The sequence below is a fragment of the Gekko japonicus genome, unplaced genomic scaffold, assembly GCF_001447785.1.
Source record: "Gekko japonicus isolate JY-2015 unplaced genomic scaffold, Gekko_japonicus_V1.1 scaffold147, whole genome shotgun sequence".
NCBI lineage: Eukaryota > Metazoa > Chordata > Lepidosauria > Squamata > Gekkonidae > Gekko > Gekko japonicus.
In genome coordinates this window covers 551,579-573,237 of record NW_015163607.1, presented here as the reverse complement: position 1 = coordinate 573,237, position 21,659 = coordinate 551,579, and the positions used below count along the sequence as shown (strand labels likewise).

Genomic DNA, 21,659 nt, shown 5'->3' with positions numbered 1-21,659 from the left:
GATCCAGGCAACTCTTTCCTTCTTAACTAAAACTGACAAAAATCCAAGGTTTCCCTTCAAATTAATGTCCTGTCATGCCCAGTCTGATCACTTCTTAGCCAGAAATTGAAAATGTACACCTAGACATAAATGTGCACAGCAATCAATATTTGATCAAACCAAAACATGGTTGGGAAGCCAGATGGAGAAATCTACTGTTCTCAGTTAATGGTGGGGAAAGCATTTTATAGTTACTTAACCATCTTGAGCAGAGAGATCTGGAATCTCCCACCAATTAATGGCCCAGGCTAGCCTGATCTCGTAAGTTAAGCATGGTTGGTCCTGGCTAAGTCCAAGGTCACTATGCAGAGGAAGGCAAAGACAGGCTCACTCTGTTAGACTCTTTGCCTTAAAAACCCTAGAAGGTCACCGTAAGTTGGCTGCAACTTGACAGCACTTTCCACCACCACCACCAATTAATGCCCTCCACAAGTGGATGTATTATTAGTCATTTGGAGGTGGTGTGGAAAACAATGAATACAAAATAAATTTGTATAGCCCAAATATACACCACTAGTCTACATTCAATCAAGCACTGATCTTTAACCTAGTAAAATACTAGAGAAACGTTTTTCATGCAGCTTTTGGCAGTCATGAGCAATGAAGCAATTTCTCTTTCGTAATCACGGACAGTAATTGCCCAAAGAGTACCAATGCCAAATAAAACATAAGAAGAGACACTCTGGTTTCCACAATCTGCTCATACCTGTCTGTAGGTAATGGACTGGTGTCAGCTGGTGACTCTAATGATTTCTCTGCTGGTTTCTCTTCTACGGGGGCACTTACTGGTGCAGGCTCACAAGCTACTGCAGCTGGTGTTGGAGCAGCTGGTGCAGGAACTGAAACTGGTCCAGAAGCTGGGGCTGGGACAGGTGCTGGTGTTGGGGCTGCAGCAGCTATCGTAGAAGAGCTAACAGTAGTGATGGCAGCACTTGACTGCTGAGTTGTAGCTGGTGATGGAGCTGGAACAGCTGCTGCTGCTGCTGCTTTGGGCTATGAAAATTAAAGATCATCTAAAAGAGACAAGCTCCCAAATAATTCTCTAACCTTCCTTTACAAGACCCTGCTCAGCTATGGCTTCATACTCATTTGCAAAACTGATTTTCTGTTTTTCAGCCTTGAAGCACATTTTCTACAATAATTTAATTTAAACTTGATTACATAAAACGCACAGGTATGTTCCTAGAGTGTCTCAAAAGCTAATTAGGGGCACATGTAACACGGAGATCAATAGTAGCAAAATATATTCCATAGAAAGGTAAGTTTACTCAGTACTGCCGAACTTCCACTATATTTTAGCCCCATATTAGTATCGTGTTCTAGAGGACACTTCTAGTTAACAGAGTTAGCAAGGCACAAGAGAGTTAACTGAATGTAGCCCTTAGACCATGGCTCAGAATTCTCAGCAACAAACCAGAGTTCCTTGACAGATGTACAGGGTTACTTAGTAGCAATGTGAAAAGGTTACTTAAGAGTTCATTGCTGTGGTATAGCTGGTATGTATTACGGCAACAAGCCATAGAATGCACATGCTTAAATATAACATTCATGTAACCGAATTTAGTACAGTAAAATAGAACTCTATAAAAAATACAGTTGGGCGTAATAAAATAAAGGAAGAACATAAAACAGAGACTATTAGGCAACTATTATTATATATCTGATCGTGTATTTCGGATGCAGTAGCATGCTACCCAAAATTTTGCCACAGTTTCAGTAATTGTCCGGTTCCCATCAATGTGAGGCTTTCCCCTCCGCGATGCTTGAGGGCAAATTCAAAAGGATCTCTACTGAATATAGACTTTGTCAATGCAGCTCAGGAGAGAGAGAAACTATTGAGCACACGATGCTCAGATGTAGCTGGTATAACAAGATCTGTGACAAATATATTACTCCTCTTATAACAGATATGGTGGGACAATCAGGTGTATAGCAATTTTCAAACGTCCCATCTTTAAGTCACAAAAGTCTTCCTCAACAGTTCTACAATAACATGTCCCAGCTGAAAAATGGGGTTCCCCCCCTTCTTTTTTCACCCCAACTGCAACGTATGAAGAGATCTGCAAGGCAATTTAGCAGAACCCAGTTTATCCAGAACTGTGAAAGCTGTCACCCATCACAATGTGGTCCCCAAGATCTGGTACTGAGGGCCAAATCAGACAAGAAGTATTTATACTCAGATCATTCCACAAATTGCCTGCAGTCAACAGATGAATCCGCAGGGTAGAAAGGGGAAGAGAGTAGGTGGGAGCAGCTCTGTCCTTGATGGCAGCAGTCAGCATACTGTGGTATTTGACGTGCTGCTATATTACATACAATACTCTAAATTTTTCAAAATGAAAACGAATTGTAACTTACTTTTGTCACCATAACCACAACAAAGTTTTTCTCATCGATTTTGTACTCTTTAAGAGCAGTATCATCGTTAAGTATTTTACCTAGGAAATTAGACAGACATTTTATATGGTTTTAGCTTTAATAGGAAGCATCACTGCATAAACAACCTGCATACATGTCTAAGGATGGGAACAAATGACAAAAAGCCATGTAGTAGTTGTCAAATACAATAATAAATAAATAAAAGTAGCTGGAACCATGGGGCAGCTATAAACACAAGATGTCCTCAACACACTGTAGAAGTCTGTTACCATGCCCCTCAATTTCTGGAAAATAATAGGCTTGGTGCTCAATTAACTGCAAATTAAAGGCATCTTTTTAATTCTGACAGTGCAGTGGGCAAAGCCAGAAAATGGTTGCCACAGGTGTCAGTGATAGTAACAAAATGGCTGCTACAGCTTAGCTTCTATCACACAGTCCTTGTGCTGATGTGGTAGCTGAGGTCAAAGCAATGTTGTTGTTTTTTAAAAAAATCTGCACAGCCAATCAAAACCCCCACTTTCTAAAATGCTTGTTGGGCAGCAAGAATGGTGTCAGTGGACACCATGGAGCTCCCAGGCACCACCTTGGGGACCCCTGCTTTAAAAATTCTAACCACACTACAACCTAGCAAATTAACTGCTTTCTAATACTACAGGCTGTGGAAGGTCGGTAGTTCAGCAGTTCGAGACCCGGGTTGCCGCATGACGGAGTGAGCTCTCGTCTCTAGTTCCAGCTCCTGCCAACCTAGCAGTTCGAAAGCAAGAAATCGCAAGTAGATAAATAGGTACCACTTCGGTGGGAAGGTAACAGTGTTCCGTGCGCCTTGGTGTTTAGTCATGCCGGCCACATGACCACGGAAACGTCTTCGGAGAGCGCTGGCTCTCTTCGGCTTTGAAACGGAGATGAGCACCGCAACCCTAGAGTCGGATTTGACTGGCTTTCGAGCAAGGGAACCTTTACCTTTAATACAATAATACTAATAGGGAAGGCAATATATAACTAAAATAAGCCAGCGAGAAGATATAAAGAAGCTGGCAAAAACATACAACGCCAGATAAATTTAGCCAGCAGTGTGAGAGTCACGAAAGCAGGTTATCATTTCCATCTGACCACAAGCTGCTTCATACTTGTGGCAACTCTGTTGCTGCAGCTACGGTGGAGCTACACCAATCTTTTCTCCGGAAAATATGACACATGAACATACATTCCTAAATACACATTTAGGGAACACCTTGGAGAGTTGCAGCCAACCAGAGATTCCCAGGAATCTACTGCAGAGTGACCACAGTGCACAAAACTTTTTTTTTGCGGGGGCGGGGGTGTCAAATCACAGCTGACTTAGAGCGATCCCATATGGTTTTTAAGGCAAGCATCTAACCGAGGTGGTTTGCCATTGCCTGCTCTCTATGTAGCAAATCTAGATTTCCTTCATGGGTCTCCCATCCAAACACTAACCAGGATGACCCCGATCAGCTCCTGAGATATGACGAGTTCAGCCTAGCCTGGGCTATCCAGTGTAGGGCACATGCAACAGAGCCATGGGAAAGGAAACCAGCTGGCATATAAAACATGAAGCAATTCTAGGAAACTGTATGAATTAAGTAGAGTTAGCTGCATTTGTAAGCCAGAGTGATTAATACACAGAAGAACTTCAAGATGTTCATATGGGCCATTTGACAATTATGAATAACAAGCAAATGACCTCAAGCATCTGTTGACTGTCAAGATAGTTGCTCAACAAGCTCAGAATACCTAGTTATCAGGTCCACAGATGAAAGCTGGGGAACGGGAGAGACAGAAAAGTTTGGAGAATCCAGTCTGTCTCCCTTCCCTGCTCTTTAAAATTGGGAAATATTGGGAGCACTGGAATAATCACCTGCAAACAATTCTCTCTTTGCAATGACAGAAAAGTGTAAGGCACGATTTTATATAACAATTCTCATACTATATTTTGTGCAAGAATCTACATCATTAGATAATAATTATTCTTATGCATAATGCAGACATACACAACATATTTTCAAGAATATAATAGTTTAAAATGCAGATAATTTTGGCAACAATCAAAATACTATAATGTGTTTTATGATAGTACACTAAAAAGGTTAGTGCTTCCCATGTTACTTGATATCCTAAATATGCATTTATCCTACATATTATGGCTGTATCACTGTGTTTCTACACAAATAATGCACTTTAACTACAGAATTTGTTTTCTACTTTCCATTTTTATATTTTCTCTTAGACGGCAAAAATTAAGATAAATGTGCTAAATCATGATACAACAGAGCAATTTTCTGGTTAGATCTGCTATTTTTCTTATAGAAAACTAAGATATTTAACGTTTCCATAAATATACCAAATATATAAATTTATTTATAAATATACCAAATTTCTAAATCATGCATATTATGCTTTTAAAGTGGTAAAACGGGTTTAGCTTTGAAGAAGAAGAGATTGGATGTATACCCTGTCCTTCACTACCCAAGGGAGTCTCAGGGCGGTTTACAAACTCCTTTTCCTTCCCCTCCCCACAACAGACACCCTGTGAGGTAGGTGGGGCTGAGAGAGCGCTGACAGAAACTGCTCTTTTTCAAGTACAGCTGTGCCAGAACTACGGCTTGCCCAAGGTCATCCAGCAGGTGCAAGTGGAGGAGTAGGGAATCAAACCCATTTATCCCAGATTAGAGTCCGCGCCCTTAACCACTACACCAAACTGGCTGAGAAAGCATTGCATATATTTCAGGTTTTTTACCAGAAGGAAAAGGGTCCCCCTCCCAGAGGCTTCAAAAACTCTAGAAATTTTATATCTCTAGTTGAATCTACTGTGAATTAATCCTTTAAAGGTTGCCTAATTTTGGTGATCCCCCCCCCAATCCACAGCCCAGAAACAGAAAAGAAAGAAAAAAACCCAGGCTTTGCTTTACTAGTTTATTCAGCAATACTTTTTCAAGAATTAGGGTTCTCGGCCAGCTGTATTCCTCCCAATTTTCACACTACATGAAATGTAACGATGGCCTAAACTGTACCCACCTTTTCTGTTACTTCAGTGATGAAGCAGCAGCCCAATCCTATGCATGCTCCCTTGAAAGTTCTACTGCCTTCAAAGGAACCCTCTCTATGCATACAGGTTAAATCAAGCAGGATCTTCTGTAAGTTCTGTCACAACACAGTTCTAACCAAGCCAATAACATCCTAAAATGTTTTCCTAACTCATCAGAAGGAGAGGTATTTTACACAGAACATAAAGGGGGGAAGTTATACAAGGTTCTTATCATTTACTTGGTGCATCATTAGTTTGTCAGAAGCACTTAGTGATATAAAAAACAATCTCCACATGAAAGCACATTACCTGCATATATTAATTTTTGGCCCGCTACAGGAAAAGCATCTTTCCCCTTTTCTGATTCAATCTTCTCTTTCAATGCTTTTACCTATAAAAAAGCAATTCTAGTTAGAACAAAATGTTGCACATCTACCTCTATTAAACGTATGTTTTATATACCAAATAAGGAATTGGGTGCAAAAGTATTTGATGGGAGGTTAAGTATTACATGCATTATGAGAGTCATAATTTGCACGCCACAATAGTGTATCTAGACATTGCCAGAAAAGCACTGTACATATTTTCCATCTCATGGAGAAACTTTTCCCCCTAATAGCTATCAGGTCTTGCTCTGGAATTCTCTGGGCCTTTAAATCTTCAAGCAAATGATCTTGCATAGCATCACTGCATGTGTAATGAGACAAGGCTGAATTTCACAATTGCTCCCCTGATTCTGAACAGATACATTCTATAGTGCAAAAGAATATGAGGCTGCATGACCAGAGGCTTCCAGCTATGCTCCTAGCCAGGAAAAAGACTGATTGCAAGCATTGTGCTTTTAACTTTTATAACAAAATTTAGCATGCTTGTTCGAGAAATGTGTAAGTCACAAAACGGGAAACTTGACTTAAAATACAGCCTTCTCTTGAACCAATGATTTAAATCAACCCCAAGTGAAACACCTTTCATTAATCCCACTGATAATCACACAATACTAAATATCTAACACTCCAGAACACATCCATAATAGAAAGGACACGTGGAGCCAGAGAAAAGGGGCAAAAAAGCCCCCTCCCTCGGCTGGCGAAAGTGAGGTAGGAGGGAAATCGGGAGCTCTTTCGCTGTCCTTGCAGCACCAAGTAAACAAATGCTTTTAGGTGAGTTTCCCACAATACTCATCTCACAGTGAGTCCAGCCGCACACCTGTGATTTAGTACATGTTGGATGCATCTTGTAGTTATGCCCATAGTTTCAAGCAAATGTAAGCCCCACTTAAACAAATGCAGCCAAGCCAGAAGTTCAGGCACCCATTACCCTTTATTCTGCCCCCAGTAAAGGAGAAAGAGGGCAAAGAAAGGGGAAAGAATGTGAAAGGTGACCAAGTATGAAAGGAGATGGTGTGAAAGGGCTGAAGGACAAACAAGGGAACTTGGGCAGGGATAAAGGTATCAGAAAGCGAACAGGTAGTAAGAAAAAAACTGGTGGGCACCACAGCAGCAACAAATGCTGCAAAGAGGATAGGCTGAATGGCACGATTAAGCTCAGACGTACTTAAGGGTATTTGCGAACCTTCTTTGCTAGATGACTTGAATTCAAGATCTCATGCATGCTAAACCCATGCTGTTCCAGAATTTCAATGCTCCATTGATGTGAAGAGTAGAATGTAAAAGGGATAAAGGCTCCAACAAAAATCTGAATCAACCTCTGGGATATTCCGACTATATGTAATTGGAAGTACAAATCCTGAGCAAGTTTACTCAGAGGCTCCACTGAGTTCAACAAGATTTACTCACTTGGCATGTACAGCTGCTTTCACAGTGAAGGCAGATGAAGGAAGAATTACAACTGCCCTACGTCTATGTATCCTCTCTGTTCTTTCGGATGTGTTGATAAAAGCATTGTCTTGTGGAATGGGATGTTTTCTTTTGCTATCTTTCTTGTTGCTCTCCTATGGTTACCCAGCAGCCAATTTGAAAAGTTAGCATTCTCCACAGCAGGACCTGAAACACTCTCTCCTCTTTCCTCTTACAATGCTCCACCCCACCATGCTATCACAGAGGTCACAGGGATATTTCCTGTAAGTATACAGCCCTGTCTCCCTTTCCCTCCCAGCATGATTGTACCCTTAAACAGACCACAGACCACAACTCATTGTCTGGGAAAGCCAGCTGGCTCTATGTATATTTCTTCCCAAGATGAAGCTAGCTGGAAGATGTGCTCAAAATGCTCATCCTTCCATCTCTGTTTTTCCTTCCAAACTGCAGGCTGTGTGTGGTATAAAAGGATTTAAATTTCCACCTGCAGAACTAATGGAGGTATATATATAGTTAAAGGCTCCTGTGGTCTTCACCACAGAGATTCATACCGGTAAACTTACTGGGGTGAATTTGTAACTTCGAGGACATGTTTTCCTTGCGTGGTGGAGTAAGATAAGGTAACATTATCACCATACATGAATCACAGGCAACAGCTAATATGGGGTCATTATACTGTATCAGGCTGATGGTTTCACTGGTGTTGCAGGTGCCACTCAAAGTAATACTGATTTCTCTTTCAGTTTTGCAGCTCACAATGTGAAGGATGCCAGTTATATCACAGAACTTCACTGTAAGCTAGGCAAGGCTGAGCAGAGGTTTGATCTCACATTCACACCTAATTGCCTAGCCTAATCTGCAGGCACCTAACACTGAAAACCCTTAACATTAAGATATATGTAGTAAAGAACTATTCAAACAATTTCAGATTTCCGCTTCAGGGAGCCTATATAACAGTGGTGGCAAACCTATGGCACGGGTGCCAGAGGTGGCACTCAGAGCCCTCTCTGTGGGCACACGTGCCATCGCCCCAGCCAGGCCCAGACCATCATTAAAGTGTCGAATTCTCTGCCAAATAATTTAAAGTAAATGAAAGCATTTGGGATTGCTTTCCTTACTTTATTTGGATCATCTTAAGTAAATGTATGAGTTTTTTTTTTCTAAAGTAAAACCTCAGTATTCAGGTTAAATTGCCGTGTTGGCACTTTGCGATCAATAAGTGGGTTTTGGGTCGCAGTTTGGGCACTCGGTCTCTAAAAGGTTCGCCATCACTTCTATATAACTTTCAAATTATTTGTATCTCAGTTCAGCTTCAGCCACTTTCCAGGTGTCATTCTGTTAGGTGCCTACATAAGACCATCTTCAGTAATCAAGTTTCATCTCTAACAACAGGAAGAGAAGACTGTCAGTTACTTAATTGCTGAAGTAGCAACCAAAACCATCCAGCAGAACGGGTTTTACTCTTCTCCACCTGCTTCTGAGAGTACCCAAGGAGTCTCTCGTGATGAAGATGATCCAGGAAATCCAAGAACAGCCTGCAGTTCAACTGCTAGATTAATGAGTCCTGGATTTGCTGTGGCATGGATTCTGGACATCCCCACAGAAGAAGTTTTCACAGTTGTCTACCATTGTAGTCCACAATAAGTAAACTTTTAAAAGAAACTTAAAGTAGTTAAGGATGTGCTTGATTAAGCAACTCTACGTTAATAAGTCAGCCAACTACAAGTATTTTAGCACTTTAAGCTTCCTAGCCAAACATGGATAGGATATTAACAAACCCAGTCTTCAAAAAGGGACACGTACATAGTTCTAAAATCATACCAGGTCTGAGTATTCATCCTCACAGTGACAAAAAAAGCTGGAACTAACGTGGCAAGTTGGACAGATTTCACCAAAACTAAAATGGAGTAAGTTAACAGCCAAATCCTAAAATTTTACCACCTGTAACATGCCAGACTAAATTTACCATCTTTCAAACAATCCATCTAGTACATGGCCACCAACTATTCAGAGAGAACAGGCGCACTGGGGGTGCCTAGCTTCAAACAAACAGCTGAAAAGTCATTTCCACCACAGTACCAAAATCACACTCAAGGGGAAATGTTAAACCACCACCACCAAAAAAAAAAGTTCTTCCCTCATCAGAAGCTTATTACAAAACTATCTGCAATTCCTACTACCTAATCTCCACGTCTGACTGCCGCTACATTCAAACTGTAGCACACCAGTTATCCCTCCACTGATTCAAAAGAAGTTAATTTGTGCATCAGAAACCAGGAAGCCTGCTTATGGCTAGTTATAACTATTTTCATATCCAAGAAGATGCAATATTGCAGGGTGCTGTTCTCCAGTTGCAGGAACACACAGGTAGCCATAATGGAAGAAATGTTCCTTATTAACCTTAAAAGTAATTAGACAACGCTGCTGTTTAATGGCTAAAAAAAGTTGCCCCCTCATTTTTACTAGGGGTTTAACAAGCCTGAGACAATGTCACCCACCACATCTGCATTATATTACAGAAATGTATTTACAATATAAAATATACTCATCTAAGCAGTCGAAATAAGGAACAACCAACTAGCAAATCACAAGTCTAAAAAGAACTATTTACATGGTCCCACCACATTTTAACAATGGCGTGGTGGAAGTGATTTTGCTCAGACTCACTTACAAAATGAAGCAATAATCTGTAGGTGCATTTTGTTGTCTGTCTGCGTCTTTGGGTTGCAGGAGGAATCCTTCAAGAAGCCCGGGCTCTTACTCTACTGCATATGTCCCATATGTGAATCTTTTAGTGCCAAATAATGGCAATTTTATCAACACTCACCCAGCCAATCAATATTCCACCTGTATCCTTATTGTGTAGCCTGTCCATCCTACAAGGAAGTTGAACTGTTCTTCCTCAGAGGTTACAGTTTGAAATATACGGTACTCCTTGATAATACATAACCTGATAATTCCTGGTCAAGATGACTGGCATAACCCAGTAACTCTTATTGGCTTCCTCTCTGATTTTGGTGTTATGTCTTTATATCTTTATTTTATTATTATATATATATTAATTGAAATATTTTTAATGTTGTGCTTTTTATTGTTTTATTTTTAATGTTTTAAGGTTTGTTGTTTGCCATTTGACATGCGCAATGTAAGAGACGATGCAGGAAATTCAAGTTATGACTTAATACTAAATATTCCTCCAACTCTGAGTACAATCAATATTAATTAGGGTGAATCCTATCAGTGGTAAGCAGAGCTCTGCTAGGTGAAGGGCGCTACCCCCCTCACCCACCACAGCCCACTGCACCCACTGATCAGTGAACCCCCAGGAACAGCAGGAGGAATGGTGAGGGTCTGTAGCTGGAGAAAGAAATCACTGAAATTAGCCTTCCCATAGTCAGAAGAGCCTTCTGCAAGTAGAAAAGATCCAACTTGTCATATTTAGAAAGCTTGCATTAATTTTATTTAACACTGAATCAAGTTTCTGCAAATTATGGATGTTTTGTGACAATGTATATTGCCTTTGAAACTAAGTATCACAACACTGTGAGATACTGAAAATATACCACACTCCTCAGATGATCCTGAGATATGCAAACCTTAAAAATATCTAACTGGCAACAGATGGTTTAACCTTACGCCCATTTAACCCTTCACTGTCAAAAGCCAACCCAAGCTGCGCAAATTTTCAGCAACAGAATCCCAAAGTTGTGAAGCAGATTTTGAAAATACCTTATATACACTGCACTTGTCAGAACTTGGCATGAGAACACTAACCAGTTCCTGGATGTCTTCCCCCCACTGAAGGAGAACATGGTAACAAAGGGGGGTTTCAGCCAATCCAAGAGACCATAACAGCACAATGTTAACATTTTATAAGTAAACACAGTATTCCAATTGTCTAGAAGACAAGAAAAACCACTGAAAGCAGATAAAAACCAGTGCAATGTGCTTTCATGGACTGAAAAGGCAATGCAGTACTGTAGTATTGATTAAACAGGCAAAAATGACAGCCACAGATCCAAATAAAAAGGAAGAGAGTGATCTTCTCACCAGATGGAGGGCTGGTACCAAATATCCCAAGCTACTGTAGCAACTTGAAAAGCCAGTTACAACACTGGATCAATAACTCCAAAGCTGTAAGGACAAATACTTTCAATTACAGGTGCTACATTCCTCTTACAGACCACAGGACCTGCTCAACATTAAATTAACCTAAAAAATACCAGAACACATATAACCTTAATTAAAGAACCAAAAATTAACATTAACATTAGATTCTTTAATGTGAATCCTGAACCATTTTGCGAAGTAGTTTTAGTTGAGCCCATTATCAGAAAAATATATTTTTCCTACATCACGATCCAACAAATCCCCAGGCACCAGGTCACCATGGCACCTAGAAATTTCACTGTGGTGCCTAGTGTTTCCAGCAAAGACTTTATCATAGTGCCTCACAGTGATCCTCAAAAGTAAAAAACCTAAATCATTCCACATCAAAACATGTTGTATAACAAAAATACATGTGCACTAAGTTCTTATCATTGTTTATATGCTACCTTTACACATTCAATGGTGAGTTGCTTTCTATACTCCCTTCAATATTTAATTAAGTTTTTTAAAGCAACATTGACATTATGAGGAATTATGGAGAAATCAGATAAGGGTCACGGGTTAGCTTCATGGTGTGATGATAACAAGCAGGATTACTCCATAATTATTTACATACTACAACCCTTTTGTCAGTTTTAATAAAATTATGAAAAACCGACGAGTTTAAGATTAAGTTTGTGTGGCAACAACAGCTAAAGAATATTATTATTAAAATACAAACCCTGAAGGCTGAAGCATGAGTCTTGCTCCAAAAACAAAAGAAAATTGGTCAAGGCCTGCCCTAGATAGAAGGGCAATGGAAGTTATGCTGACTATAAATGCAGAGCTAGTTCCTTAATAGTGGGACAACAGGCCAGATCCTTTTTATCTTAAGATACTAATTTCAGATGCACAGCCATCTACAGCAGCAAACAAAACAGAAGCCCAGCAGCACCTTAAAGGCTAATACAATTATTCCAGCATAAGCTTTTGTCAGCTGGATCATGTATCTGATGAAGTAAACTGACTGATGAAAGCTAGCAGCAGCAGCTCTGTAAACCAAAAGGTCTGGGAATGGTTGGCAACCACCTGCTACGTCAACCCAATACCACCCCACAAACTTTCTTCACTAAAGTGAACAGCTGAAATTATTTCAGTAGCTACAGCTTTCCTGTCATTACCCAAAGAAGCCCTAAACGCTCAGCTAAAAGAGTAACTTGTGCAGTCTTCCTAACTGCCACTGGGAGGTCACTGTATTTAGTACAGGCAACCAGTATACTGACTGATTACAAGCTTAAATTTGCGTTAAATGCTCAAGTTATCAGACAAACTGGAATGCCCAACTTCTGTCTTCCTCAAATACAGAACTTCTCTAAGAAACAGGAAACACCCCCAGAGAAGCAATGAATGAGGTAAATGCCTACTTGTTAATTCAGACTGAAAACTGTCAAGAAACTGTACATTCCTCATGCCTACACTTTTCACTACAGAACTAAACAGACAATGTAGATTTGAAAAATGCAATAGTCAACAGAAAACAGTCAAGCCACCAGCCATCAAATGTTGATAGTTTCTACCCATACTAAAACTGATACAATAATTTAAAAAGAACTGCGTTATCCTGTCCACCCTCCAAGAAGCCAAGGACACCCTGGGATCTTCAACATTTAATCCTAACAAAACTATAAAACAGATTAGGCTGAAAAACTTGCACAAGATTGTCCGATGGAGTTCATCTCTGAGGAGGGATTTGAACCATGGTCTTCCCAGGCCTAATCAATTTCACGATACAAAGTGTTGTTTTATTAGCAGTAATATCTACCACCCCTGAATGTTCAAAGTGTTCCATGAATACCTCATAATCTTCACAACTGTGTAACACAAGTTATTATTAAGTTTCTTACTGATGTGTTGTTGACTCAGAAGTTTACCCATGGTAACTCAGTGAACCAGTGATAGAGGAAAGAACTGAACCAGGGATGTAGTTCTAAACCAGTGTCACACAAGGGACTAAGACACTGATGGTATTAACCCAGTGTTTCTCCTTGAAGGTAAGATTAAACCAGCACAGGTTGGAGAAGTACAATCCAAACAGCTACAACTGGAGCTGAAAATAGAGGTAACTTAATATAGCAATACAGAAACAGTATTGGTTAAACTGACCCAGACTACAAAGCCAGCAACAATATCACATATGCAGCAACCCACAAGCTCTCTTGCTTTGAAACTAAAAATCTAGCTCCTTCTTTCAAGATGCCGCATCTTCTTGTCAGCAACAAGTTGAAGAACATGCTGGGAGTGGTAACAAGCCAAAATACCTAAATCCCCCCCCCAAAATAGCAAGCCTCACTGCCAAAGCAAAGCCTCTTACTTGTGACCAATGCTCCCTCTAAACTGTGGAGTCTTGTGAGCAAAAATTCTATGTTGTGAGCTACTGGCATTAAAGCTGTGAGTGAGTGATTTGGCTACTGGATAAATTAGTTTGCTCTGGAGCCATCCTTCCTGAGCTAAGACAAAAATGTGTGAGCCGGAGGCTAAAAAACTGTGGGCTAGCTCACACTAACAGCTTAGAGGGAACACTGCTTGTGACTGGCAACAGAGGTGCTGAGTACTGCTCTACTAAGGGGTACATTTGGTAGAGTGTCTGCCATAATGCTTAAAGGCTTCACACACACAGTCTTTGGGAAGGAGACCTGTATGCAAAACACAGATTAGCCACCACAGAACGCCATGTTTCAAATTCACAACTTGTGCTAGTAATTCTGCCAGTTTTAATGAATTTAAAGCATAAACTTCATATTTTACATAAAATTCTAAAATAAGCTTTGAGTGATGGCCAAAAATATTTTTTAACAAAAGAAAAAATGGCCCTGACCTGTCAGATCTCAGAAGCTAAGCATGGCCGACTCTGGCAACTACTTGGAAAGGAGACCTCCAAGGAATACCAGGGCTGGGACACAGATGCTAGTTAATCAAGCCACTGCTCTGAAAAACATCCATGCCCCCAGTAGGGGTCGCCAGAAGTCAGCCACAACTTCCAGGCAAGCACACACAAAAACATTTAAAAAACAAAAAATTATTTATTTAATATGTAGCTCTTAGATGTCTCTTAAAGATAACCCAAGTTAAAATGAAATCTGAATTCAATACAAATGCATTGAAGTCTACTTTAATCTCTTAATAACTGTCAAACACTTGGCATCTGAGCCAAGTCAATGGCAATCGACCATCCGGCACAACAGGCATGAGCCTTGGCCTTACACATTCCCTCCTTCACCCTGTGGACTGTGATTTCTTCTCTCTCCTACCCAAACTGCAGCTTCCACTTGCCCTGCAAACCAGAATGGCAAATCAAGGTTTGATCATGGGTTTTTTTTATGTGGGTTACAGTATACATGCAACTCAGTAATGACAAACCATGCTATTCCACAAATGAGGAAAACAAAGTAATCACTGCATGGGATGGGGAGCACACAGAAACCTGACAGTTTACTGGTGGAATGAGCTCCCGGAGGACATCAGGGCACTGCGGGACCTTCTACAGTTCTGCAGGGCCTGTAAAATGGGAGCTCTTCCACCAGGCTTTCAATGAGGGGGCTGCCTCTAACATCATGGCCCTGGCCCTAACATCAACGCCAGCCTGACGACCAACAGCCTGGGTTAGGGGTAGGCGACCATCCAATAGTCAAGAGAACACTGTCAGCTTCTACTGTATTTAAGAAAGATGGAGGATGCCAGTCACAGCTACTGGCGAAATGTCAGGTTCTACAATGCCAAGACCACGGACACACAACCCGGAAAATCTACAGCAACTAATGAACGCCGGTTGTGAAAGCCTTCGACAACATATTAATTTAACTTTGTTTTTAATATTGTGGAGTCTTAATGTATATATTTATTGGTACGTATTGTAAGCCGCCCTGAGCCTGCCACGGCAGGGAGGGCGGGATAAAATTAATTAAATAATAATAAAAAAATTTAAAAATTCAGACTTGCTCACATAGTGTCAAACCACAGTACAGCATTACATGGTTAATAAGAAACACAAGACTTAACACTGGCTATATAAAGAACCAACTAGGGACAAAAACATCTGAAATACAAGGTCAAGCACATGAGCCATAATTTTCCATATATTGTATTATGAAAACTCTCAGTATTTAGAACTTGTAAACCAATTTCGAGATAAATCTAGTTTTTGATCTTGTGGGGGGGAAACTTTGCACGTAATTACTGATCCCTGCTTCTGGAAACTTCAGTCAACAACACTGCTGCATGTTTACAAAAAAGAAATCTTTGTCTTTCACAATTGCCTTTTCTCCCTCTATTTAGAGAAACTCTATAGTTCAGAAGATCATGGGGCTGGCAATTGAGGGTTTGAATTATGTGCCTAGGTAGAAAGAAAAAGATTAGCTAAAAATCAGTATATTTTTGTCACCATCACTTAGCACCACATATCCTATACAAGTAATTTATAAAGCATAAAACAAGGTAACTTTTATTTAAATCTGTATTAATTCCGTATTGAATGTATGTATACAATGCCCTAAATGCCAAGGCACTATAAATATTAACTGCTTAAAACACTACCGAAACATAACTTCAGTAATCCTTACAACAGCACTATATGGTAAACCACAGTCATCCTTATATTACACATGGAGGATTGTGGTTGAGAGAGACAGACAGTGGCTTTCCCAAGACTACCCAATGAATTTATGCTAAGGTCAACTTGACTATGTCTCCTACATTCCACAAACAAACACACAGCTGTTTGACTCCTAAGTAGAGATATCAAATAGTGCTTTGAGATCTTATTGTCTGCCACTGTCTTGCAAATCAAGAAAACAACAAATGTTAGTTCCATAACCCCGTAAATGTGCTTAATGTGAAGCTATGGGACTCCTCCAGATAATGTACTGCAATTTGGCAAGTACAAAATAAATTATATTTGTCAAGCTACACACATTTTTCAGAAGCCTTGAAAAGCCACTCATTATGACAGTCAGTTTACTCCTCTGCAGTACAACGGGAGGGGGTATTTAACCAATAATTATACTTTAAAGTTTTGCCTTGAAAAACATTCATACAGCTGTCCTATTGGACATTACGCTAAGATACGTGCTAAGTTTATTTGATCCGCAGCTGTATATAAAAACAAAATATTAAAAACTAATGCAAAATATACTACCTAAGTAAGAACTGGCAACTCCAAAAGGGGGAAAAGTTAACTAAAACAAGATGTTTACTAATTCATTTGTTCCTTTCCCAAAGGTTTCAGGAATACTGAGACAATTTAAAGACCTGACTTACAAGACCTACCTTTAGCTTACTTTCTTGGGGTATTTTCTTGAATTTCAGTCAACTGTTCAAGTTTAGAAAACAACAACAGAAGCAACAGCTTGATTACACTGCGATGGAAGAAATTTTAAGCTTCTTAGGATAAGTTCCCAATGTAAATAAATAATAAGCTAACAGCACTTCAAAATCTGTTGGTATCATACCAGCTGCAAAGAAAATGGGGTCTCACATCATCTGGGAGTTTGTAACATCTCTGCAAAAATACTTCCAAATCTGAAAAGAGACAATACTCTTCTTATTTCCCCCTAAAGAGGGAAATGCCCTCAATAATACTACCAAACTCCCTTTAACCCACATTTAGGCTACATCCCTAGTTTCCCATCACCTTTCTATTAAAAAAAATATGATCACAGAAGAAAAAACCCTAGAGAAATTACTTCAAAATCTACAATAACTATCAACTATGCTTCTCTTCCATTGCAAAGAGTTTGGCCCCATAACACCACACTACATTCTGTTCTCCTGAAACACTGCGCAAGTTAATTCAGAAAAACATACGAACACGAGCAACCACAAGCAATCCCACACACCCCCATTTACACACCTCCCGCCACTTTAGGAAGGGTGGGGGAAACAAGACGAAGCCAAGGCTAACACATACACCCCCCCTACCCTCCGCGCGGCCTTCTTCGCTTACACAGCCAGGGCGAGAGCGCGCGCGCGCTCACTCTCACACACCCCCTTCCCTTCCCCTCCTGCAAAGCGAAATAATGCACAGTCATGGCAAAGCCCATGCGAGAGCACTGCGCGAACCCCCCGTTCGCCACCCTTTCAGGCCCTCTGGACCTCTCGTAGACAACGCGGGGGGGAAGAAGCGCTGCCGGAGTCACTCCCCACTGAGAAGGGTTGCGTGGGTGTGGAGACGACAACCTCCCCTCCCCTCCCCCCCTCCGTAGCCAGGGCTCGAAGCCTGCGCCAAGTCGCTGGCGTCAAGTCAGGAAGCAAACCGCAGGCAGACGCTCCACAGCCCGAGTCCCCCAAGGCCCGTCCGCCTCCCTCTTCTCTCCCCCCCCCCCCCCCCCCCCCTTTCCCTTCTCCCCCCCCCCCCAGCCTTTTCCCTCCCCGAAGCAAGCCTCACTTCCCCCCACCGCAACTTGCAGCAACTGCTGAAGCCCGCCAATGACCGAGCTGAAGGCCGCAAGGTATCGCGCTCCCCTCCCCTCCCCCCCCGGTCCAAATCCCAGGCTTAGGCCCAACACCACCATCTCCTCCTCCGCCTCCCCAGGCCGCACCGTCTCCTCGGGATCGATGTCTATCTTGAAGGTCTGCTGCTGCAGCGTCTTCAACGTGATCTGCATGGCGGCGGCTCAGCTGAGGCCCCGGCAAGGCCTACCCCGCAGGCTGCCTCTCGGAGGGCGATGGGCGGCGGCGAAGGCGGCTCCCCCTGGGTCCTCCGCTCGCTACTCCGGCCTAGGTTGGCGGCTCTACTACTAGCTATGGTGGGAGAAAGAGCGGAGGGGGGGGGGGAAGGGAGGAGTCGCGCGAGAGGGGCGGAGCTAAGCGGAGGCGAACGTTCTGCCCCGGCGCGCGCAGGGCACGTTAAACAGGCTTCTCGCGCGGGCTGGCAGGCAAGCTGGCGCTCGCGGCCGCCATGATGACGAGGACGCTAACTTGTGACCAGCAGCCCTCCCACACACGCCCCTTCTGCAAGAGCCGGAAAAGCATTACGAGGATGTGAAGTGCGCAGGCGGGAAAGGATTTTTTTAAAAAAATGGAAAACACTACGCATGTGTGAGTCTGTTTTGGTAGGAGGTAGGGAAGGAGAGCTTGGTAAAGGAGGAGGGAAGTGGATTGAAAGGCGGGAAAAGAGGTGGCTGTGGTGGGGCGAGAGAGCAGGCCAAAGAAAATGGGAAGGAAGGAAGAGTAGTTATTAATCCAGAAATACTGGCTATCGTTATTATTTCCTCCGTTCACAAAGACATTTACACTATTCTTTCTGTGAGGGAGAAGGGAAAGTATTCCTGGTGAATCCTCACGTCAGTTTGCAGTCTGTTACTGTATTTCTTGGAGCGCGAGGGTCACGCTCTGAAACTGATGGGCTGTCCCCTTTATAACGCCTGCACTGCTTGAACGTAAGTTCCTTGGAAATCTTTTGTTAGTGGTGTTTAGCCAATTTAGAGTTTTGTCTGGAACCTCATGGGGCGTTTAGGAAACACAACATAAAGTTAATTCTAAAACAGTCTTTACAGAACCAATTAAGAAGAATAACTTTCCAGTAAATATGGTTAAGTGAAATGGGCAAAGATAGTATTTGAAAGGTGGGTTTCTGGAGAAAGGGGAAAGTGGGAATCATCCACATCAGCAAGCATCTTCCATTGGTGCTTTTTATTTATTTATTTATTTATACATTCGATTTATATACCGCTCCAACCCCAAAGGGTCTCTGAGCGGTTTACATACAGGTTCCAAATTCAATTTTTCCCTATCTAAGGCCACATATTACAAGGGGAGGGGCTGCCTACCAGCACCCATGGTGCTTCATTGGTTCTGATGCAGAAAACTATAAAAGATTACCAGGAAAGTTTCTACACTGTTTGAGGGCAAGCAGAAAACACTAATTCAAAAGCAAATCACACATGGACTATATTTACAACAACTAGCACATAAATGGCCTGAGGTTGTAGCAGAAGCAAAATCTACACACTTTTCCTGAAAGCTTCTTACCTTAGCTAACTGCTACATTTGTGCCTGTGAGCACTTTTATGCTTTGTTAGGTCTACCCTTCTGTAAGGGCAGAGAATGGGGAAATGTAGAGTGCTTTTGTAACAATGTTATTTTATGCACATATAGGCTGTTGAACAGGTGGTAAGCAAACAAGCACACAGGCAGGCATTTGTAGGAACACAACATTACAGGGTATTCTGCATTAAAAGCCAAACCAAGATTGTGCTTTATTCAGAATGTCTATTTCAAATATGCCTGCAATGTAATAATCTTAAAGCTGTGTTTTTATTTGTTTTTGAGCAAATGTAGAGGTCAACATTTCCTAATGGAAGCGATTAAATTTGGAGGGGAGATATAGCTATATTTAGTAGTCTAATTATGTATTTGGGTACGTTGCTCGAGGTGCCCGTAATTCTACATTATGGCTGTAATGACGAGAATACAGAACAATGCAATGTGCCTTAGGGGTCCCACCACATTATTAAACAAACAGCACACACCATCTGCTGTAGAATAATGTAGCTGATGAAATAAATGGCTGTCAGCATATAGGTGGTTTTCCAGCTGGACTGCAATGCATTCATCAGGGATCAGGCTGTTTATTCCATATCTTAGGTTACACTGCCTTTCAGTCTTACTGGACGACAATAAATTTAACAAAGTTCTTATCCACTTAACAAGCAGCACCTAGTATACACAAACGGAAGATTGTATGAGAACAAAGTTTGACTCCAGTGGCACCTTTAAGATCAACAGAGTTTAATTCTGTGTATAAGCTTTCGTGTGCATGCACACTTTTTCAGATACCTGTTCCACTTCAAACTGCATACCTCCCCCCATGTAAAAATATTCTGTGCACATTCTGTACTAACGTTTCTGGGAGACAGGTGCATGATGCCTAGTGGGTAAGTTTTTGTAGACAGAATTATATCGTAATGATGGGGGGGGGAAGGGTTGGAGGTGGGGTGGCTCTGTATATCAGAGAGGGTATACAATCCAGTAAGATTGAGAGGGTAAAAGAATTGGATCCGCTTCTGGAAATGCTATGGGTTGAAATAGTGGGCCCAAAAAGAAGCTTAACACTGGGAGTTTGTTATAGCCCACCAGATCAAAAGATAGAGGAGGATTATAAAATGATGAATGAGTTAAAGACAGCGGCTAGACGAACTAACTATCATAATAGGTGATTTTAACTGCCCATATATTGATTGGGTCAATATGTGTTCAAGTCGGAAAAAAGAGACTGAGTTTCTAGACACAATGACTGTGCTCTGGAACAGATGGTCACAGAACCTATCAGGGGAGAGGAAATCCTGGATTTGGTCCTAAGTAACGGCCAAGACCTGGTGAGAGATGTAAAAGTGACTGCACCGCTTGGGAACAGTGACCATAATGTTATTGAGTTCAACATTTGTATAAATAGGGAGTTGCCCCCAAAGACCGACAAAACTACTTTTAACTTTAAAAGGGGCAACTTCTCTGATATGAAGGGACACGTGAGGAAGAAACGGAAAGAAATAGTAGAAAGTGTCAAAACCACTGAGGAAGTTTGGAAACTATTTAAAACTACAATCCTAGAAGCTCAGAAAAAAATATATACTGCAGGTTAGGAAAGGCACAAATAGGTATAGAAAAAAGCCTGCATGTTAATAAACAAAGCAATGGAAGCTGTAAAAGGTAAGGATTCCTTTAAGTGGTGGAAAGCTAGTTTCAGTGAGGCTGATAAAAGGGAACACAGGCTGTGGCAAATAAAATGCAAGTCTGTGATCAGGCAAGCAAAAAGGGAATATGAGGAGCATATAGCAAAAAACATAAAGACCAACAATAAAACTTTCTTCAAATACATTAGAAGCAGGACTGGAAGGTAGGTAATGTCACTCCCGTCTTTAAAAAGGGTTCCAGAGGAGATCCAGGAAATTATAGGCCAGTCAATTTGACGTCAATATGGGGTAAGTTGGTGGAAACTGTTATTAAGGAAAGAATTAGTAGGCATATTGATGAACAAAACCTATTGAGGCAGACTCAGCATGGCTTCTTTAAGGGAAGATCTTCTCTCACCTGTTAGTGTTCTTTGAGGGAGTAATCAAACATGTGGACAAGGGGGATCCAATAGATATAGTTTACCTTGACTTCCAGAAAGCTTTTGATAAAGTTCCTCATCAAAGGCTTCTAAGTAAACTTAGTAGTCGCAGGATAAAACAAGTCCTTTTGTGGATAAAAAACTGGTTAATTAATAGGAAAGAGAGAGTGAGTATAAATGGGCAATT

At 41.3% G+C, this 21,659-nt stretch overlaps 1 protein-coding gene across 1 annotated transcript in view; it reads right to left on the bottom strand.

Moving 5' to 3' along the window:
- The window catches only part of RAD23B (RAD23 homolog B, nucleotide excision repair protein), a 34,212-nt gene extending 15,863 nt beyond the window's left edge, over positions 1–18,349 (bottom strand). The window contains exons 1-4 of the mRNA XM_015407297.1: positions 17,961–18,349; positions 5,771–5,852; positions 2,398–2,477; positions 691–1,032 (exon numbers count right to left, since the gene is read on the bottom strand). Of these exons, the coding sequence (XP_015262783.1) occupies positions 691–1,032; positions 2,398–2,477; positions 5,771–5,852; positions 17,961–18,026 (570 nt within the window). The 5' untranslated portion in view covers positions 18,027–18,349. The remainder of the gene's footprint in view (positions 1–690; positions 1,033–2,397; positions 2,478–5,770; positions 5,853–17,960) is intronic.
- Between the last annotated feature and the right edge of the window lie 3,310 nt (positions 18,350–21,659).